The following is a 20,815-nucleotide window of genomic DNA, read 5'->3' as shown; positions in this document are numbered from 1 at the left end:
TTTTGTAAGTTTACATATTGAAGGCTAGTATATATAAATGTGGACTTTTTAAATAACTCAATAATAGAACTTATAGGTAAGGATGAAGAAAGAAGGGTTAAGTCCAACTAGCCAACCATAAAAGGTGGACTAGGACAACGTTTTTATCCAAGAGCTTAAACCAACCTGTTGTCAAGCCTGACAACCTGGCAAGCCATCCTTGCGGGCCAACCTAACTTCATTAAAAAAAAATTGAACCCACGTTGCGACATTTCATATTAACACGACCTGATAGCTTAGCCAAGTTCTGATACAACTCAGCCAAAATTTGATACAATTTGGTCAAGGTATGATACAACTTAGCCAATGTATGATATAAGTTGTCCAAGATTTGAAACAGCCTAGACGATAACCCGTTTCAGCCTTTTTCTGCCCAGAATCAGCTTGACATCATCATCTCATTTTCATGTAAAAAAAAGGGGTGTTGCTCCCTCCACCTCCCCAAGTGTTTCTCCACCTCCCCATTATTTTCATTTATTTCAAAAATATTTTACACCTCTCCATTATTTTCTTTTATTCCAAAAATACCCTACACCTACCCACAAATTTTCCCTTTCTCTGTCTATATTAATGGAGCATTCACATGACTCAAATTTGAATTTGTGATATATTACAAAATATAAAATTCAAAGGAAACTTCAATATCAGTACTTCTACCATTTCTATTTTATAAAATTAAAAGTTAGATGCAAATACAAAATAATAAACATAATAATATCAATAGTAAATAATGATATATTATTATTATTATATACTAACTTTATAATGACAAAAGAACTAAATAAATTCTAAATCTTTAACAAATAACTTTTTTTATATATTTTAAGTATTTAATAATATTTTTAGATTATTTATCTAATAAATTAAATATTTTATTCAAGTTATTTGAGTCAAACATGTCGGTAAGTTAAAACATAATATAATGTTAAAAATTATAGATATTATATGCAAAAAAAGCACACATATATATAAACATTTTTCTAGAAATTTAGAACAAAATTTTACCATTTATTAAGTAATTTGAAGAGAAAAAAAAATATATTTAACAGCGAAAATAAGATTGAATCAAACTTATTTAAGAAAATATATCACAAGTTCAAATTTGAGTCATGTAAATACTCCATTAATGAGCCATGTAAATGCTCCATTAATGTAGAGAGAGAAAGAGAAAAATTCTTAAGGATTATGGGGAGGTGAGGGTATGTTTGGAATAAAAGAAAATAATGGGGAGGTGTAGAATATTTTTGAAATAAATTAAAAGAGTGGAGAGGTGCAGGACCACTCGGGGAGGTGGAGGGAGCAACACCCAAAAAAAATTCAAGTTGTTTTCATGTGATATTAGACTTTCTATGACAAGAAAAAAAAACAAGTAGGTCAGCCCAACAACTTGACAGCGGTTTAGGCTTGACTGTAAAATTCAATCTCATTTTCAATTGGTAGACAAACACGTTTTTGACAAACCAATATTGAGTCGGACTTAAACGATCAGATGGATCCATTTTGTCACTCTTATTTATAAGATTTGTATATCAAAATAAAAAATTATTGTTTATATGGACGAAATTATGACCAAAAAATTATTTTATAAGCACTTATAAAAAATAATTTTTATAGAAGAAAATTAATTTATGGTTTAAACCCTTTTTTGGTCCCTAAGTTATAAGTTAGTGTTCAGTTTAGTCCTCGCTTTTAAAAATGTAAACCTTTGGTCCCTAAGTTATAAAAAATGTATCAAATCAGTCCTAGCTGTTAACGGGGTAAGAACGACGTTAAATGTTTGTATGATGTGGCAAAGAAGTTATGAAACGTGGCAAAACGATGTTTTATAAAAAGACACTTTTTCTCTCTTCTCTCTCATCTCTCTCATCTCGCTCTTCTTTCTCCTCTTCACCGCAACTGAGAAAAAAAAAATTGTCTTCTCTACCATCAAATTTCAGGAATGAGAAGGTTGTCGCGCCATTTCCCCTCATTTCTACCAAAATCCCCTCATTTCTCACTCACACATTTCCTGAGACTAAGAGTCTCCTTCGAAGAAAACGAAACCCTTGAGCTTTGTTTCATCCACGAGGACGTGCCACCACTCTCAGTCAGATTAGCCATCGCGGACTCTCTACCCAATCTACAACGTCACCGACGACACCAAGCGCCACCGGAGTTGCTCTCAGCTACGACGTCAGGTTCCTTCCCTAAGCTTATCTCTACGCGTGAGAGGGAAATGCCCTCACCTTTCGTGATTCACCTCTGCTGTCATCGCTCACCTCCAATAGCCACCGCGACGGCCTCGCCGCATCGTAGCCATCGACACCGCTACCAAGCACGTCTCCTTCGCGCAACACAAAAACATCACCCAAATCGCCAACCCTTGATTTATACACTGCTTCGTTGTGGGGCGACGGAAAAAAGCAGAGAAAAGGGGGAGAGGTGGTAAGGAAATTGTAGCTGCCACTACCTTCATCGGCGAGGACGAGGAAAGCCTAACAACTTGTTGGGGCATAGAGAAACAATCATGGTGAGAAACAATCAGTGGTAAGTTTGGTTAAACAATATGCATTGAATTGGGTGGATGTGGTTGAGGGAGCTTTGTTTTGAAGTGTTCTGAGAAGCATGAGATAAATTGATAGAAAAGTGGAAAACAGGGATGATGACATGCTTCCTGTATCGGTTGATGAACGAAGTTGTGCTATGGGTGGGATAGGATAATCATGTTGGGAAAATGGAAACAGGGATGATGGCAAACTCTATCTCACAGAATCATAGGACGAAGCAATTCTCCAACCCTCGAAAAAAAAATCCCCAATTTCACTTTGCCCCAATTTCATTCTACCCTAATTTTTATCCCAAACTTAATTTAACCACATTTTAAAAAAACATAAACAATTTATTTTATTTTACACATACTACTTTCATTGGCTGTCACGTCAACAATAATCGGGCACCTGACATGCACAGTCACTTAAACGTTAACATTTTTTAACGCCGTTAACGGTTGGGACTGATATGATACACTTTTTATAACTTAGGGACCAAAAGTTGATATTTTTGAAAGCGAGAACTAAACCGAACACCAACTTATAACTTAGGGACCAAAAAAGGGTTTAAACCTTAATTTATCTATAAACTTTAGATAAAAATTTTAAAAAATAATCAACTTATTGTTTTAAAACTAACTTAAAGAAACTAAAGCATTAAAAAAGCTTTAAAAGACTTACTTTTTAATTTATCTTTAATTTCTTATTAATTTGATGGTTATATATGAGTTGCTCATTAAAACTATTAAACGATAAGAAAATTATGAATAATTATTTAAAGTTACTATCAAAATAAATAGTAGTTCTCATCAACTTATAATAAGGTGATTATTTTACTTATACATAAGATAATTTAAGATTGATAATTTATCTCTACAAGAAGATAAAACAAAATGGATAAAAGATAAAATAGGATTTGGTTATCTAATATTTTTATTTTTTAATCTCTTTTGGCAGGAAGGTAAAAAGAATAGATAAAAGATCAAATATATTTAGGTATCTAATATTTGTAATAGTTTCACTCCTCTAAAAGGAAGATAAACATATAGATGAAAGATAACCTATAATATTTTGTTGAATATCTAAATATTTTAATTTTTTTATCTCTTTTATAAGGATAATAAAAAAAATAAATAAAAGATGAAGTAACTTTTATATATATAAAACGTTTAATATTTTTATATTCTTAAAGAAGAGATCAAAAAAATATACAAAAGATAAAAATATGTCTTAGGGATCTACTATTTTTATTTTTCTTTATCACTTTTAGCAGGAAGATAAAAAAATAAAAAAATAAAAGATCAAATATTTTTGGGATTCTAATATCTGTATCGTTTTATCTCTTTTGAAATGAAAATAAATAAAAAATATCGATGAAATATATTTTGGATATCTAAAGTTTTTAATTTTTTTTTATTTAGAAGGAAGATAAATAAATAATATATAAAAGATTAAATATGTTTCGGGTATGTGAAATGTTTAATTCTTTTAATATTATTTGAAAAAAGATATAAACAATAGATAAATGATAAAATAGGCGTCCAATATTTTCATTTATTTTATGTCTTTTTACAGGAAAAAAATAGATTAAAGATTAAATACATTTCGTATATTGTTTAATCGGAAGTTAAAAAAATACATAAGACATAACCTATATCTTAGATTTTTTTTTTTATCTTTTTAAGAAGATAAAAGATTAAGTGTGTTTTAGGTCTGTAAAATGCTTTAAAAGAAAGATAGAAAAGAAAATAGACAAAAGATAAAATATGTTTATCTCCTAGACAGAAAAAATAGATAAAAAATAAAACACGTTTTGGGTATCTAGAATTGTTAATTTTGGGTATCTAAATTTTTTAATTTTTTTAGTTATTTTAATTTTTATTCTTTTAAACTACATAAAATAATATCTAAATAATTTGAAATATTAGAAGTGATGTATTTTAAAAATTTAAGAAATGGGAATATATTTATATTTATTTTTGGAAATGAAAAGTTATTTTGTTTGGTGAAAGAAGATAATGATAATATAATAATAAGATAGAAAAGATATTGGAGCTTGGTCCAACTAAGTGGTTAAAGAATGGGTCGGCGAGGGCGCGTGGAGAAGCCAATCCCATTATATATATAAAAGCTCACAACCTCACTTTTTGGTTGGTCAAACAACGCGCACCTATCAATTGCTCTATTTCTTCAACACACTCTCTTCCTTTTCTCATTCTCTTCGTTTTTCATATCTCAATCCTTCACCAACTCTAATGGCGGCCCTGGCTGGATCCTCCTCCGCCGCCACTCCCACCACCTCCTCCGCCCGCTTCCGCCGCTTCATCCGCCCTCCACCCTCCCAACTCCACTTTACTCGCGCGCGCTTTTCCGTCAAAGCCGCCTGCCCCTTCTTTTCCGACAATAACAATTCCCTTCCCCAAAACGTCGTCGTTTCCAAGCCCTCGCCCCTCGAGTTGCTCAAAACTGCCGCTGCCGACAGTGAGTCGTCGTCATTCGTTCTTCATTGGCAAATTTGTCAAAATTTAAATTTGATAGATGATTGTTATAGGGTATGGATATGAAGTTGATGGGTTGTTTTGCTGTGTTTGTGTCAGGATATACGAAGGAAAAGAGTTGCATTGTTTGCATAGGGCTTAACATCCACTCTGCTCCCGTTGAGATGCGTGAGAAGCTTGCGATCCCAGAGGATCGCTGGCCTCAGGTTATTGAGGAGCTTTGCGCTTTGAACCACATAGAAGAAGCCGCTGTTCTCAGCACCTGCAACCGCATGGAGATCTACGTTGTTGCTCTCTCTCAGCACCGTGGTGTTAAGGAAGTTACTGATTGGATGTCTAAGGTATATTATATTATACTATACTCGTAAAAGTTATGAATGTTTTGTTGGCTAATTGTGTTGCATGGATCTGAAAATCCGGAAAGTGCAAACAAATCCTTGAAACTACTAGTGGTGTCCTTTAGTTACTAAACTTAATCACTTACCATTTGTTTCCGGAACATATGTTAACATGATTGCTTGAATGACAGTTTTCATATATTGATTGGTGGATTGTGATTCTGGGTTTTTTTTTTTTTATTAATTTTCTTGGTTTCGGGAATGGTTAGGGACGAAATAGGTGATTTATCCCTGTGTTCTTATTTTTGTTTGGATAGAAAATTCATGGTCTGTGTTTTTGTTTAGGTAAGTGGACTTTCAATACCTGAACTTCGTGAGCACCAAGTTTTGCTGTATAATGCGGATGCTGCAAACCATCTCTTTGAAGTGGCAGCGGGCCTTGACTCGCTTGTTCTTGGGGAAGGTCAAATTCTCGCTCAGGTGAAGCAGGTTGTAAAAGCTGGACAGGGAGTGCCTGGTTTTGATAGAAAAATTAGTGGTTTGTTCAAGCAGGCGATCTCCGTGGGGAAGCGGGTTAGAACTGAGACAAACATTTCATCTGGATCGGTTTCTGTTAGCTCGGCGGCTGTGGAGCTTGCACAGATGAAGCTTCCAGATTCTTCCTTTGCCGATTCTGGAGTGTTGGTAGTTGGGTCAGGGAAAATGGGGAAGCTTGTGATTAAGCATTTGGCTGCCAAAGGGTGCAAAAAGATGGTTGTTGTTAATAGGAGTGAAGAGAAAGTTAAAGCCATTCAACGAGAGTTGAAGGATGTTGAGATAGTGTTTAGACCGATTTCAGAAATGCTGGAATGTGCTGCTGAAGCTGATGTGATCTTCACCAGCACGGCATGTGAATCCCCGTTGTTTACTGTAGAGAATGTGCAGAAGCTTCCTCTGGCTAGTCATGGTAGAAGACGGCTGTTTGTTGATATATCTATTCCTAGGAATGTGGAAGCAGGGGTCTCAGATCTGGAGACTGCACTTGTGTACAATGTGGATGATCTGAAGGAAGTTGTTGCAGCTAACAAGGAGGACAGACTTCAGAAAGCTGCCGAGGCCAGGGAAATTATCATGGAGGAGTTGAATAAATTTGAAGCGTGGAAAGACTCTCTGGAAACTACTCCTACCATTAAGAAGTTCAGAGCCTACGTTGAGAGGATAAGAGCCTCTGAGATGGAGAAGTGTTTGTCGAAGATGGGTAATGATGTCTCAAAGGAACAGAAAGATGCAATTTATGCCCTTAGTATGGGAATTATGAATAAGGTACTTCACGGTCCCATGCAGCACCTGAGGTGTGATCATAAGAATAATAATAGTCAGGGTGAAGTGCTTGAGAATATGCGTGCCATTAACAGAATGTATGATCTTGACACAGAAGTATCATTGTTGGAAGAAAAGATCAGAGACAAGATGGAACGGGCTAAGAAGTAGACTCTTCAATTGATTTACTTTGGGGACTGCAACACCACCATTTTGTACACTACAGTAGTAGATTGAGGCCCTTTGGAGGCTAATTCTTTCAATTATTTTTAACATAATACACAAGAAATTAGACATCGATGCTCCAACTGCATACATCTTGTTATAATTTTCTCAACGAGCTTGATATAGAGACAATTGTAAAGTCATGATCCTCATGAGAACAGATGATTCTTGTAATTTTAATAACGTCAATGTTAAGCTATGTTATTTTCAAATGTCTTTATTTGAAGTTTGGTTTTGATCTCTTATTCTGTTTATGTTGTAGTTATGATTTTTGTCACAAATTAGGACGGTTAGATACTACAGTATCGATGCCTGTTGTAGGAGATTTTCATGATAATTGGATGAGTGTAAGTATTCTTTAATAATGAATAAACTCTTTTAGTTCATTCATGGTTCAGAGAGCCTGTGCTCCCAATAGAAAAAAGTAAAGGGATTTTTGTCTGTACATGATTGCCGTCCATGCCTTAGGCACGTGTTTTTTCAGACCATTGTAGGAACTTTTCCTACATACGCACTTGTTCATATAATGCAATAATTTTCCTTTTTCATATGTTGTGCACGTTATGAATAATTTTTTTGGAAATCCCAGTTACACATGAAATCTATGGTGTTTTTTTAATATATTCAAACTAATGGACGCGAGATTCGACATGTATTATAGATACCAATGTTTAATGGTTGACAGATTTTATTTTTCACTAAAAAAACATTAAATAAGTTATTACAAATTTTTTGAAAGGCAAAATATAATCGAGAATCACATTTTTATTTTGTTACAAATTGTTTTATTCTATAAAATGTATTTTTAATTGGTCGTGCCTAAAAATAATATGGTATGCCCATGCTTATACAAGAATATCTCCTTTACAAATGAACTTCTTTTAGTTTTTCATCAGAATTTTTTTATCTAATTTCTCCTAATTTGACATATTAAGGTAATTAAAATGTTTTCAAATTTTTACAAAAGAATGTGCTAAAAGAAGTTGTTAATTGCTTTACAATATGATTTTAATAGTCATGAATAACAAGGCAGTTTATTTTTGTTTTACATTATCAACCATTAAAATTAACATTAACTGACTTTAAAAATATTTATTGTAAAATCAACAAACTTACTTTACAAGTGTTTCGTAATAAATGACAATATAAAGTTACTTTAGCTTTCCTTGACATATTTATTATAAATATAGACAAATTAACTTTATGTTTTCTAATAAAGGAAACTATAGAATTACTTTACTTTCGGTGCATAGTTTTTTTTTTCATAGTAAAACACGACATCAATGTATTGATTTTTCAATTTAAGGTAATTAAAATTTAAATACTATTTTTGTCATATATTTCTCGACTTTATTTAAGGTGAGATTTATATTTTTCGATTTTAATATAGTTTCTATTTTAGTAAATTTTTTTAATTTGATATCTTTGGTAATATTGTCTAAATTTTTAATATAAGAGATTATGTGACTGTTTTTTTTTAATTTTTTTACTTTTTTATAATTTAAAAAAGTTGTCAATATGTCAAGTTAACATTATGTCACATGACAATGATAGTGTCACGTGTCAAATTAGTATTAATGTCATATATCAAGTCAATATCGATGGTACGTGTCAGTGTCACATGTAAGTGTCTTGTATTTAATTCACCTCCCAATTTTTGTTAATTTTATTCAATTTAATCTTAAATTTCATTAATTTTATTCAATTTAGTCCCAATTTTAAATTTTAAAAAGAAAATTCTTCATTACTTTTAAAATTAGAAGAAAAATTCCCTGTTATTTTTAAAATTAGAAGAAAGTTTTTCATTATTTTTAAAATTATAAGTAAAATTCTTCATTATTTTTAAAATTAGATCAAAATTCTAATTTATTTCTATCTTCATTATTTTTTAAATTATAAGGAAAGTTCTTCACTATTTTTAAAATCAGAAGGAAAATTCTAATTTATTTTTAAAATTAGAAGAAAAATCCTTTATTATTTTTAAAATTAGAAGAAAAGTTCTTCATTATTTTTAAACCAACTCTAACCCTATCTTTTACATGTAGAAAAAAAATCAAACATAAATCTAATAATTATATTCCAATAATATGATTAGAGTTGAATTAAAAATAATGAAACAAATATTTAATTAAAATATGAATTTTAATAAAAATTAAATTTGGTCTCAATTTAGATAGAAACAAAATTGCGATTAAATTGAACAAAATTAACAAAAATGGAGACTAAATTGAAAAAAAATTAGCAAAAATTGAGACTGAACATTAATACGTGACACTAACACTAATACGTGACACTGATCCTGACTTGACAAATGACACTAATACTAACTTGACACAAGACACTAACATTCCCATGTGGCACAATGTTAACTTGACACGTGAAGAACTTTTTTAAATTAAGAAAAAATTTAAACAAATAATAATAATTTAAAAAAAATAAATTAGAAACTAACACATGGCACATACTATTCATCTTCACTTAACAATTTAGACAACGTTAAAAAAATGACCAAATTTAACAAAATTTAACAAAATAGAGATTACATTAAACATTTGAAAAAAAAAAGTTCCATATTAAACAAAGTTGAAGAAAATAAGGACAAAAATAATATTTAAGCCTTACTTCTATATTATAAAATTGATATATGTAACACATGTATTACAATATTCTTCATAGGCTACAATATAATTTTTCATAAACACAATGTATTCTAAATTTAAAGGAAATATGTAAAAATAAAAGATAATATACATATGTAACTTATTTTTATCTTTACCACTCTTGAGCTATCTTACACTTGAGGAACCTAACCTACATTATCCTCTACTCACATAACATAGGGTCATTGTAGGTGGATAAACCACAACACACACATAAAGAAAGGGTAAAGCTAATGATAATTTCAACGTGCATATTTTACAATCTCTATAATAATAAAATCCTTATTAACTCGCAACCAAACAAGCAATTATACATAATATAATGATTCTAAACTCAACACTCAAGTTTATGTATTGACTTGGATAGAAGAAGCCTTGCACCTATCATAAAACTTCTTAGTGGATTGTAGCAAAAGCTCTCACTCCACTTAGCCTAACAAACTAATTTAATTTATCTTGAAAAAGTTCACTTATGGCTTTGCCATATGAGGGATCCCACCCCTAATACTGTCATAAGAATCTTTATCAACTCTCACCACCTACATTATATTACATTGTGAGTTTGTAAAATTAGTAGAGTATATGATGACTTATGACCATCACATACCCCTAGTCAATGCATAACACTAAACTAAAAGGGATTTGCACTTCTTCTTTAGAAATACACACCTCATAAAATCATACAACAAATAATTTGATAATTTCCATCTTTTCATTCCATTCCTCCACTTATTCCCAACAATTTCTTCACAACCATGTTGCATATCCACAAGACCCTCATACTCATATATTCTTTGTATTTGAACATTTAAACCATAGTTTATTCAAATATACCTAATACAATATCCACAACATATATATGTATAAAACTATTTAGTCACATTGGCATGCTTTACCTTTCATTCAAAACATATATATCATTCACAATATACACTATTTTATTCCAATATCAAACCAATACCACAATAAGTATTTAACAACTAGCTAACACATCAAAGTAGTAATGCTTTTCACTAAAGAGAAATCTAGAAATAGAGACATTGTGCGCTATTGATTTTTCTAACTACAAACCTCAAATTAAATATCCAAACGATCAAAGTGAAATCATATGTCTAGGACCAACTGTTAAAATTTTAACTCAATCCAATGGTTAACGAAGCGAAAATAACAATTTTCCCAAGATGACTTGGAGCAAGAAAACACAACTTGTCCAGTGAGAAAGCCTCCCTTGACTCTTCCAGAATCACTTTTGTCACTTGCTACTCACTCGACGAACAATTGGCTCGTCCAACGAGTATGCATAATACAAACACACAAATTTATGTAATCAGTGGTATCTTTAGCTCAAATAAAACTTTTCTTTCTATGAACAAGTCATAAACAACATCAATTTGATAAAAAAAAATGATCCATTTAAACTAAGGATATCCTATAAATAAATCTCAATTTCATAGCATCAAATCATTTCATCAATCAACACAATTTCATACAATCATACATTTTCTTATCTAATTCAACCAAATCACTCTAAACTAATATACTAATTCAACCATCCAACACACAAAAAACCAAACAATCAAATCTAATAATGAAATTTAAATATGCAAAGATTAAAATTAGTTTTCCTTACCTTAGTTAAACAACCCTTAAATATGTTCCTTAAAGTTCTATCTAATACATATCTTCAAGATCATAGAACAACAAAGATTCACCAAGCACATCTTTAAGTCACATACATAGCCTTATAGTCTGCATGCAACCCGAAGAGCTAAAATACCTCAAAAAGGCAAAATGAGAACATACTTTGTTGAACTCTTTGATCATATCAGCGTGTAAAGCTCTTTACCATAAATAATTATATGGTCACTACTGATTTTCAAAAGCATAAAAAGTAAGGTTAACAATCTAGAAAGAAAATATAAAAAAAGTTTAGAAAAAAAATCCAAGAATATGTTAAAATTGTAGTAATTCTTGACGACTTCACTTTTTCTATACTAAAGTCGTCATGGCTTCACTTTTAATTTTCTGTCTATTTACTTAATTTATGGACAATTTTTTTTTATATAAATATGTACTTTAATGATTCATCTATTAATTTGCCTATACTTTTTTATGTAAATATAAAGAAAAATATTTATGTGTATCAAATATTATATATTTACAAAGAATTTACATGAATTTTTTAGTAATCCTTTTACTTAAATTTTTTTAACTATAACTTATAATTCAAAGCACTTGTTTTCAAGGACCAATTAGATCAAGTATGAATTTCCTCTACAAATTTATCTATATTTTTAAAATATCCTTATTTTCTTCTTAAACCTATGAGTGTTTTTTTAACACTTTAGTTTTGTTTTTGAAAAGTCAATTCTTTTTATTTTTTAAAAAAATATTTTTCATAATATCGTTATAAGTAATTAAGAATTGTTAACATGAAAATACTTATATTAAAAATGAACATAAAGATAAAAATGTTAGCAAAAAGAAAATGAACATGTTGTTTCAATAAAGGATTTTGAGGATGATGTTTCATGGAGAAGTGTTGAAAAATTAAAGAAGTGCTTGGTATCAAGAAATACTTGGAAGACTTAATAATTTAGTTGATAAAGCCTTGTAATATGTGTATTGTAATTAATTTAGTAGTTCAAAAGTCAATAGGTAGAATCCAAGAAGCAAAACACTTAGAAAAAAAGTTTTATTTTTCATAAAGCCTATGTGATAATCACACTTAGATAATCGATTATCCTCAAAAGCACAAATTGGGGTTCGCATATAATCGATTATCACGTATGCTAATCGATTGTTAGTGGCAATTACGAATTTAACTCTTCGTTTTCTGACCTAATTTTCAAATGCAAGAGTCTATAAATAATTAACTTAAACATAATTTTAAAAGAATTTTTCACTAAGAGTATTAAAGATGTGTGCCTAAGGGGAACTCTCAGTGCTTGTGAAAAGGAAGCTTGTGAACTTGGTGCTTGTAGAAGTGTTATTTCTTGGTGTGTCTAAGTGATGGAGTATACCTACAAAGAAGAATCAAGTTGTTCATCCTTTTATGTGTCAGAAAAATGTGCCTTTCATCTCTTATCTGTTAAGATAGGTGTTTTTGAATCTCAATCCTTATTTTTCTATTGTAAATTGTTACTTATTTTAGTGGAAAGAGTAATCCCTTTTTTGGAAAGGTTAACAATTGGAGGTAAGATCTTTTGATTCGAACTAGTATAAAAATTACGTGTGTAATTTTTCTCTTCCCTTCTCTCCTTTGTTTATTTGCTTTTATTCAAATTAAATTTTTTTATTTAATAAAGAAATTTTAAAAATAAAATAAAAATCTGTTAAAGAGAAGCATCTTTTAAAACAATTCACTCATTCTTTCTCCGTCTTGTTTGAACATACTTTTAAACAATTCGTGTGGGATACCAATTTCAATTATAAGTAATTAAGAATAGTTAACATAAAAATACTTATATTAAAAATGAACATAAAGATAAAAAATTAAAAAATTAAAGTTTTTTTTACTAAATTTATATGAACTCAATGTTTCTTAATTCATATTAAAAGATTGAGAAAGTATTAATGGATAAATAATTAATATAATCATGAGATGTGTAAGTTCTTATGAATTCAGTTCTCAATAAAATGAAATGTTTATTTTAAGGATAACATACTTTGACAATAAAATTTGACATAGTTTTGACCCCATCACGTGTCGTATTTTGAGTGGTCCAAAAAACATAATTTTCCAGACAAAAATCCACCTTCATAATTGAGTTAACCTAATGTACAAATCTGAATCCCAAAGTGGAGAAAAGTCGTTAAATAAAATTCCAAAAGGGTATGATCTGAATAAATAGAACGATCAACCTACCATAGATGCATTGAGAAAGACAAAACATTTGAATCTAAAAATCATTCCAATAAACTAAAAGTAGCACAAACAATGAAGGATAATGATACCTTGCGGAACGACGACGAAATGTGCTTCGGTGAACAATGTTGGTTCCTAAAACGGTCAAAACTCTATCAAACAATTTGCTCACCACGACACGCTTCTATTGGTTGCTCCTTCTCTCTAGGGTTCTCTCCAACCCAAACTAATATTTTGTTTTTCAAATCGCAAAATTAAGCCCACCACTTCAAACTCCTACATCCCTTCAATCTCACCTCATTTTCAATTATTTTAAACATTTACCACATAGACTAATAGAGGAACAATATGTGTCTGATGTTAAAAGTTTATCGAAATTGGATGTCAAAGTATCATTATCTTAAATATTATTTCAAAATTTGAGTATTCTAAGCCATCTTCCAATGCCAACAAAATGTTATTCACCAACCTTAAGTTTTGTCAACTATGAAACCAAGCTTTGAACATCGATCAACGATATTTATGTAAAAATAAAAATTGTCCATCAATATTCTTTATTTCCAATGTATTTATCATACCCAAAATTATTGGTTTTAGAAATAAAAATTAAAACCAAAATTTAAACTTTTTCAACCACTAAAGACACTTTTGGATTTAAATTTAAAGTAATTTTTAGTAACTTTTATAATTAAAAGTAATTTTCCATATTTAATCATGTGTTAACTTCTAATATTATTTTTATTATGAAAATTACAGATAAACCTTTAATCTTAAATATAAAATACTGCCAAATGCACCTAAAATTTTGACTTTCTTTGCAAGACTAAACTTTAGTTGACTTAAAAAAAAATAATAATAATAATGTAAACAACCGTAGTTGACTTTAATGTTTGTTATAGTACATAAGGGTATAATGGTAAAGTCAATAGGTGCTCGTTGACGCACAAATTGATTTTCTGTCACATAACAGTGTAACACAAAAAATAAAGCTTCTCGCATCTTATTTTTCCCAAATGTTTTCTTTCTTAAGTCATTCTCGCCGTTGATTGAGGAATTAATAATAATTTTTATTGAAATTAAGTTAAAAATATTTAAGATAGATTGTAAATAAATTAATAACACGTTCTATAAAAAAAAGTCCTTTAATATAAAGTATTCAAACATTTATTTTTGATAAAATCAGTAATTAAATAATTGAAAGAGTAATTTTCTTTTTATATTATCATCTTATCATAGAAGGTATTTGGTAAGACTCTTCACTTTTTAAACTCCTGTTTTAAAAGTTACATTATATATATATATTATTACTATTATTATTATCATCCCATTTTTTTTATTAACATCTTCTCAAATTTGATTGATCGTCGTGCAACATGCACCGGTTTCGCACTCATTGCGTATTAAATTCTCACTCACATAAATATGGAACATCTTACAAGATATCGAAATTTTGAACAGAAGATTCAGGAATTTTTTTTTCTTTTATCACTGATAATATGAATAAAATAATCTGAATGAAAGGAGTTACTGCTAGATTTTAACAAGTTAAGAAGCCTATGATAAATGACATTTAGATCGGGCCTGTTCAGTATAGCATATTCCCGACCAATTAGTCTCTTCCTTCCTCCATTGAAGCTTTTCTTCCAAGCAAGATCAGCCTTGCACATTTCAAGCACAACCCAAAATTCTCGTATCCTGGTCACAGAACTTGGCTGCATGGCCCCCAAAACAACCGAGAAAGTTTTCTGTTCATGCTATGTAACATTTCATTGGAACAAGTTCTTCACTTTCAATGGCCCGTCAGCTCTTTTCTAAGCCATCATGGATCAGCTGTGACAATATATCAACCCATGTGTCTGGAACACCAGGCAGACACCAATGCATGCAATCCTGACCCCATACTGCCACTGCATCTTTCCTTCCTAACCAAATTGCTGGATGAGCATCAGCTCTGAACTCGCTTAAATGAGTTAAGTCAAGCAAGTGAATGTCTGTGCCTTGTAATGCTTCTTCAATCACATAATTAAATAGTCTTGCTTCCCTGTTAACCCCGTTGTTCCTGGGTTCAAACCATGAGTCAAGCTGTCCAGGTATTAGTATATCAAACACATGGGGCATGGAGCATAATTCAACAGGTCCCTCAGAAAAAGTGAAGCATTCAAGTCGTTTAAAATAAAAACTTTTATCAAATGCCACCCATAGTTGGATGTTCTTTTGTGAGACGTGTTGCCCAGCTACATAAGGGAGAAATTTCAGAAAAGTATGATCTAAAATGCAGTAATTTATACCATAACAAATTGGGAGGACCATAATGTTAGGTTTACTGAGGAGGAGTTTCACTCGAGAGATACATTACCAATGAGACCTGAACTCAATTATATAAAAGATTTACACCACTCTCTACCCAAAACCTTAAAACAATGAATTAATGAATCTTCATTATTATATGGTGTTCCATTTTCTAATTTCTACTTAATGTGAGACTTAGACTCATGCTTGGATTTTCAACACATAATAGTGATTAACATAGCAAGGAAGAAAAGGAAAAGAGAAACTTCCCCTAGGAGACAAAACAAATACAGGTGAGTTTAAGAAATACACACCTCATTCTCCTCAAGGGGCCTGTTGAACAAGCAGCTCCCATTTTGATTCCAGTCACCACCATAAAAGTGTCTTGGGGATTGTAATCTCCAGAACTTAAGGGTGTTTCTAGGAAATTCTTTCTGAATGTATGTGATCATATTAGCAAGAACAACTTTGAGTCCATCCAACATCCCAAGAGGCGGAACTATTGCTTGTCCTGCTTGATAGAAGACCAGAGGCTTCTCTTCTGGAAATTTGTCATTATTCCACCTATTAAACACCAAATCAAGTAACTATGTACATTCAATCATTGGAACAGTTCATAAAAATACAGAGGCAAGCTAAAAAAAATTAGACCCAAACCAGTTTCATAAAAAATATGTTGCAACACAAGAAATCCTCTTTGAGCTCTTTTCAATTTTTTAACAAATTAATATTATTACTTATTTAATTCATTCATGTTTACTTCCTGTATATGCGTTGTGAGTGAGTAGTTGAGTCATTCAACAACTCTTAAACAGAGCATATATAGGCAGTCAAATTCAATTTTATTTAAGGGGTATTGCATCATCCGGAAATTACAGAATTCAAGAAAACAAGAATTACCAGTGACCAGTATTAAACACCAGAACATCATAGAATCCGGCAATTTTAGCCCAATCATCAGCAGGAACATCAACATCAACTCGATAAAAGCCTTCTGATCCATCTTGCATCCCACCTTTTGTTTGTTTTGGCTGCCACCTTTGTTTAATCAGTAATGAGCTCATAAGGTTTCCATTTTCAAATTGACATCAAAGCAACATAGTAAAATAAGACAATCAGAACTCAAAAAAACAGGAACCACTTAAAACTAAGATAGAGTTAGTGGATGAAAATTACAAAATGATGAAATATTTCAGAGAAATAAGCTGAAAGTTGAAACTGCAAATAGCGTAGCCAAACAAGATAAAAGATGGAAACCAAGTTGGTTGACTTTGTAGAATGCGGATCTTCAATCCCAAATTATATAAAGTTCAGTTTTAGGAAACATTTACTCCATTAATCATCATTGCCTAGCTAAAACCAGAAAAAAATGTAAGGGGAGCAAAGTTTTGCCCCAACCTAATGACAAATGGACTTGATACCAAGAGCCAAATATTAAAGTGGGCGAAACTTTATTTTGACAGTAAAGGCTATAGGCTTTTTAACTTTCTAGGAGTGGTGGCTGCCCCTATATACTCACACTTAGTTCCCTTTTGTCCTTGCCCACGCCCTATTAAAATTAAAATTAAAATTAAACACACTAGTGATATTGAAACCAAAGCAAAAGGAAACAATGCAATATTCATAAACATATTTTAACAGTCAAAATAAAAGCATATCTACTTCTAAAATCCTAAAATAGGAAATGTGAAGAGTAAGAATTTTCATGTATCTTTATCAGATTCATGCATATATTGTAGTATGATGCATGTTTTGGTAGGGATGCATAAAGGAATTACTAATTTAGTATGATCCACAGAAAAGTGATTTTTTTAATACAAATACAATGCAGAAACTTTAACAGGAGTGTTGTATATCTTCAATAAGTGGATAAAATATATATGTTTAGATTTCTGAGATGTATTGTTCAGCTGCAGCGTTTATATTTGTGTTTCTAAAGTACTAATGCATCATCATAAACAATTCTTAAAACAGTGCTATAGTCTACACCTATAGGTTCTTCTAATCCATAAAACGAGCTGCAGTATGTGTAGGATAAATAACTACAAAATGAAAATATCCAATTCACAAATGTAGCTAAAACTATGAACCAACAGCAACATACAAGTAGGATAGAGAATTGTTTGGATAAAATTCTCCAAACGCACTAATAGAAGAAAGAAAACTAGTTTAAGCATAATTTAAAAATAAACTTTGAAGAACTTCTACAGCATGACTTAAATAGAAACAAAATTTAACATATGGAAAAGTCTATTTTTTTTTTTCTCCTTCTCCTATAATTGTTATGTAAAAGTCCAATGTTGCAAACTCAACAAGAATTTCTAGTCATTAAATACATCTCCCGGATAGAGTATCACCAACCCTGTAGTTTAAAGTTCAAACGCTACTCTTTTAAATCAAGAACAAGTTTGATGTTTCAACATCCTTCAAACCACCACCTATCAAACTTTATTCCACCGGCACACACCCAAATACCAACTATCAACAGCACATAAGTATCAACCTTTTGCTTATCCGATACAACCTAGAATGCCCGGTTGCTATCAAATATAATTTCAATCCAAATTTCAGTACGTCAACCAATCTCTAACGATCTAAGCTAACTCTGTACAGCATCTATCCAAAATTAAGCTTTAAACATGAATAAAGCACCATACTTGCCACCACCTTTTCAGGTGAAATGCACATACAAACTATCTGGCAAGGAGTTACATAGCCCCTTCATGTAAAACAAAGTAGTATATATCTATTTGCAATTATCTGAACCAAAAAAAAAAAATACAATAAAAATTGGTTAATGAGAATATTACTGGTATCTGGAGAGCAAAACGGCACGGTGATAAGCGACGGTGACATTGAAATTGGGAAAATAGGCACCCCTCCAAGCACCCTTCTTTTTCCACTTTTTGGCTCCCTCATCGGCGACCCTGAGAATGCAAAGAAAAGAAGCCAAGAAATTCTCGTTGAGGGAGTCCCCAACAAACCCAATGTTCCTGTTCCTCATCCGACCCAGAAACCAAAACGGGTCGATCCGATTCAAGTGGCAGTTCCGGGGCACCCACTTCCAGGAGTTGATGAAGCTCATATTTTGCCTCTCGTTTCGGAGGCAGTTCCAGGCGTTACGGTGGAAAGGGCATGTTTGGTCGTAGAGAGGGGTGCGGTCAGGATCCGAGACCCAGTGGCCGGTGAAAAGATTGCATTTGGAGATTGCGAGTGATTGTGAGGTTGTAGAAGAAGAGAAAGTATGGCGAGAGAGGAATGTAGAGAAGAAATAGAAGGTTGCAAATGTTAGTACGATGAGCCATGGCAAGAGATTTGAAGCGAGCTTCGGAGACATTCTCGTCTATGCCTGTGTCCAATTCCTGCTCCCTCTCAGATTGGGGATACATTTTTCAACCATTTTCTTTATAATTTCGTTAAATCTTTCATATAGTCTTTATGAAGTTTAGAAAAGCTTTGGAGTCCAACAATGTCACAAACAATAAAATCACAAACAAAAATATACAAATTAATTATATGAAGGAAACTAGTTACTTATCTGTGTAAAAGTTTAAATTGTTAATAAGCTAACTCTATTAACAAAATATATATATATATATATATTTAATTTTTAAGTTTATTATACTTTATACATCTTTTAATTTAAATTTTAATACTACTTCGATTATTGTTATGATTGAATTCTTTTAATATGGTCTTAATTTTTTTTTAATCAAGTCTAACTTTTTGTTAATTTTATTATGGTCTTGATTCATTAAATTACGTGGCAGATGGAGGGCATGGTATGTAGAATATGATACATTAAAAAATTAACGAAATAGATTTCTAAAAATTGAAATTAGGAATCACAAAATTAGGATTCTTACATGCTAATTCTTACATGCTAATTTGGGAATAGATTTTGTGAGAGGCAACCAAAATTAGAATTCACAAAGGAATCAAAATTGGAGAGGGATTAAGTGCAATTGGCATTGGTAGTTGGAATCGAGCATTGTTCGTAGGAATTGCGAGGTTGCAAGTCAATCAGAGGTGGTTCGACATGTATCGTGAAGTGCTTTGAGGGCAATTGCGTCTAAGGTGAGAGTATATGTAGTATTTGGGGTTTCAATTTATTGTTGGGTGCTTTTTGTCCTGATATGACATTTCTTTTTCGAAAATGGGGATGTCTCACAATGTTGTGATGGCTTTTTATGGTTACTCTGGTGTGGTCTCCCTTATCCCCCATTTTTAAAGTTGCTTTGGTGTGTCATTTTCAGTACATATTGCTTTTAATATACGTTGTTTTTTATTATTATATGGTCATTTATAGGTGTAGAATTTTGTTTATTGTGTTGTTTGTGATGACTATATTGAGGTAGTTTTTCACCACGGGGGAAGTTCGTCAACGAAGGGAGCCTAAAGTATGAAGGGGAAACTAAAACCTTAAGTTTTGACTCAAACCTATGAAGTTACTTTGTTGTAGTAAGTGTAGCGTGTTGAGATTGTTGATAAGGGAAGCATTGGTTTAGTTGAACCTTAATCTCACAATGCTCTGATTTTTTATGATGACAACACATTATTAATAACACATGTGTTGTTATACGTTACATGTTTAATTATTTATTGTGAATGACATCTTAATGAACATGTTTGTGTTGTTTCTGATATATGTATGCATATTCACTGATTTGATACTTGATACATCTTTTGTGTTTGCATTACATATGTTTAAGAAAAGAAAACCACATGGACTTTGATGAACTTATACTGTGAGACAAAACTTCAAGTTTTAAGTTGACTTCATTATGAAGTAAGTCAATTAAAACTCATGACTTTGCACAGATTTAAAAACATAATGTTTTGTGTGATTTTGCATTGAAAAGTATTTCAAACTGAGTTGAAGTGTCTAAATCGACTACATGCACAGTGAATTCAACTTAGTTAGTTATTTGATTTGAAATTCTGTTAATGCTTATGTGCTGTAACGACTATATTTCAACTCTATGCTAAAACATTAGTTGAAAGTCAACTGAATTAAATGCGAAATCAATTTGGTTGTTATGACTGCTGCTAATTGATTTAACTGTTATAA

The 20,815-nt window shown here is 31.4% G+C and overlaps 2 protein-coding genes across 2 annotated transcripts; one reads left to right on the top strand and one right to left on the bottom strand.

Moving 5' to 3' along the window:
• Positions 1-4,708: 4,708 nt before the first annotated feature.
• Positions 4,709-7,313, top strand: LOC106765505 (glutamyl-tRNA reductase 2, chloroplastic-like). The gene is made up of 3 exons (XM_014650153.2): positions 4,709-5,048; positions 5,165-5,406; positions 5,749-7,313. Exons 1-3 carry the CDS (start codon positions 4,823-4,825, stop codon positions 6,871-6,873), a joined length of 1,593 nt encoding a protein of 530 aa, XP_014505639.1. The 5' UTR covers positions 4,709-4,822; the 3' UTR covers positions 6,874-7,313.
• Positions 7,314-14,903: 7,590 nt separating this feature from the next.
• Positions 14,904-19,161, bottom strand: LOC106767148 (protein trichome birefringence-like 12). Its single transcript, XM_014651983.2, has 4 exons — positions 18,555-19,161; positions 16,645-16,782; positions 16,059-16,308; positions 14,904-15,537 (listed from the first exon to the last, which is right to left on the bottom strand). Exons 1-4 carry the CDS (start codon positions 19,079-19,081, stop codon positions 15,256-15,258), a joined length of 1,197 nt encoding a protein of 398 aa, XP_014507469.1. The 5' UTR covers positions 19,082-19,161; the 3' UTR covers positions 14,904-15,255.
• Between the last annotated feature and the right edge of the window lie 1,654 nt (positions 19,162-20,815).

The sequence above is a fragment of the Vigna radiata genome, chromosome 7 (genome assembly GCF_000741045.1).
Source record: "Vigna radiata var. radiata cultivar VC1973A chromosome 7, Vradiata_ver6, whole genome shotgun sequence".
Taxonomy (NCBI): Eukaryota; Viridiplantae; Streptophyta; class Magnoliopsida; order Fabales; family Fabaceae; genus Vigna; species Vigna radiata.
The sequence above is the reverse complement of the archived record's forward strand: the minus strand, read 5'-3'. Positions and strand labels throughout refer to the sequence as shown.

Coding starts and splice junctions, on each gene's coding strand:
- LOC106765505 (XM_014650153.2), top strand. CDS start 4,823: ATGGCGGCCCTGGCTGGATCCTCCTCCGCCGCCACTCCCACCACCTCC. Junction 5,049..5,164: donor CAAAACTGCCGCTGCCGACA/GTGAGTCGTCGT, acceptor TGTTTGTGTCAG/GATATACGAAGGAAAAGAGT. Junction 5,407..5,748: donor TTACTGATTGGATGTCTAAG/GTATATTATATT, acceptor GTTTTTGTTTAG/GTAAGTGGACTTTCAATACC.
- LOC106767148 (XM_014651983.2), bottom strand. CDS start 19,081: ATGTCTCCGAAGCTCGCTTCAAATCTCTTGCCATGGCTCATCGTACTA. Junction 16,783..18,554: donor GTTTTGCTCTCCAGATACCA/GTAATATTCTCA, acceptor GATTAAACAAAG/GTGGCAGCCAAAACAAACAA. Junction 16,309..16,644: donor GTGTTTAATACTGGTCACTG/GTAATTCTTGTT, acceptor GGTGTTTAATAG/GTGGAATAATGACAAATTTC.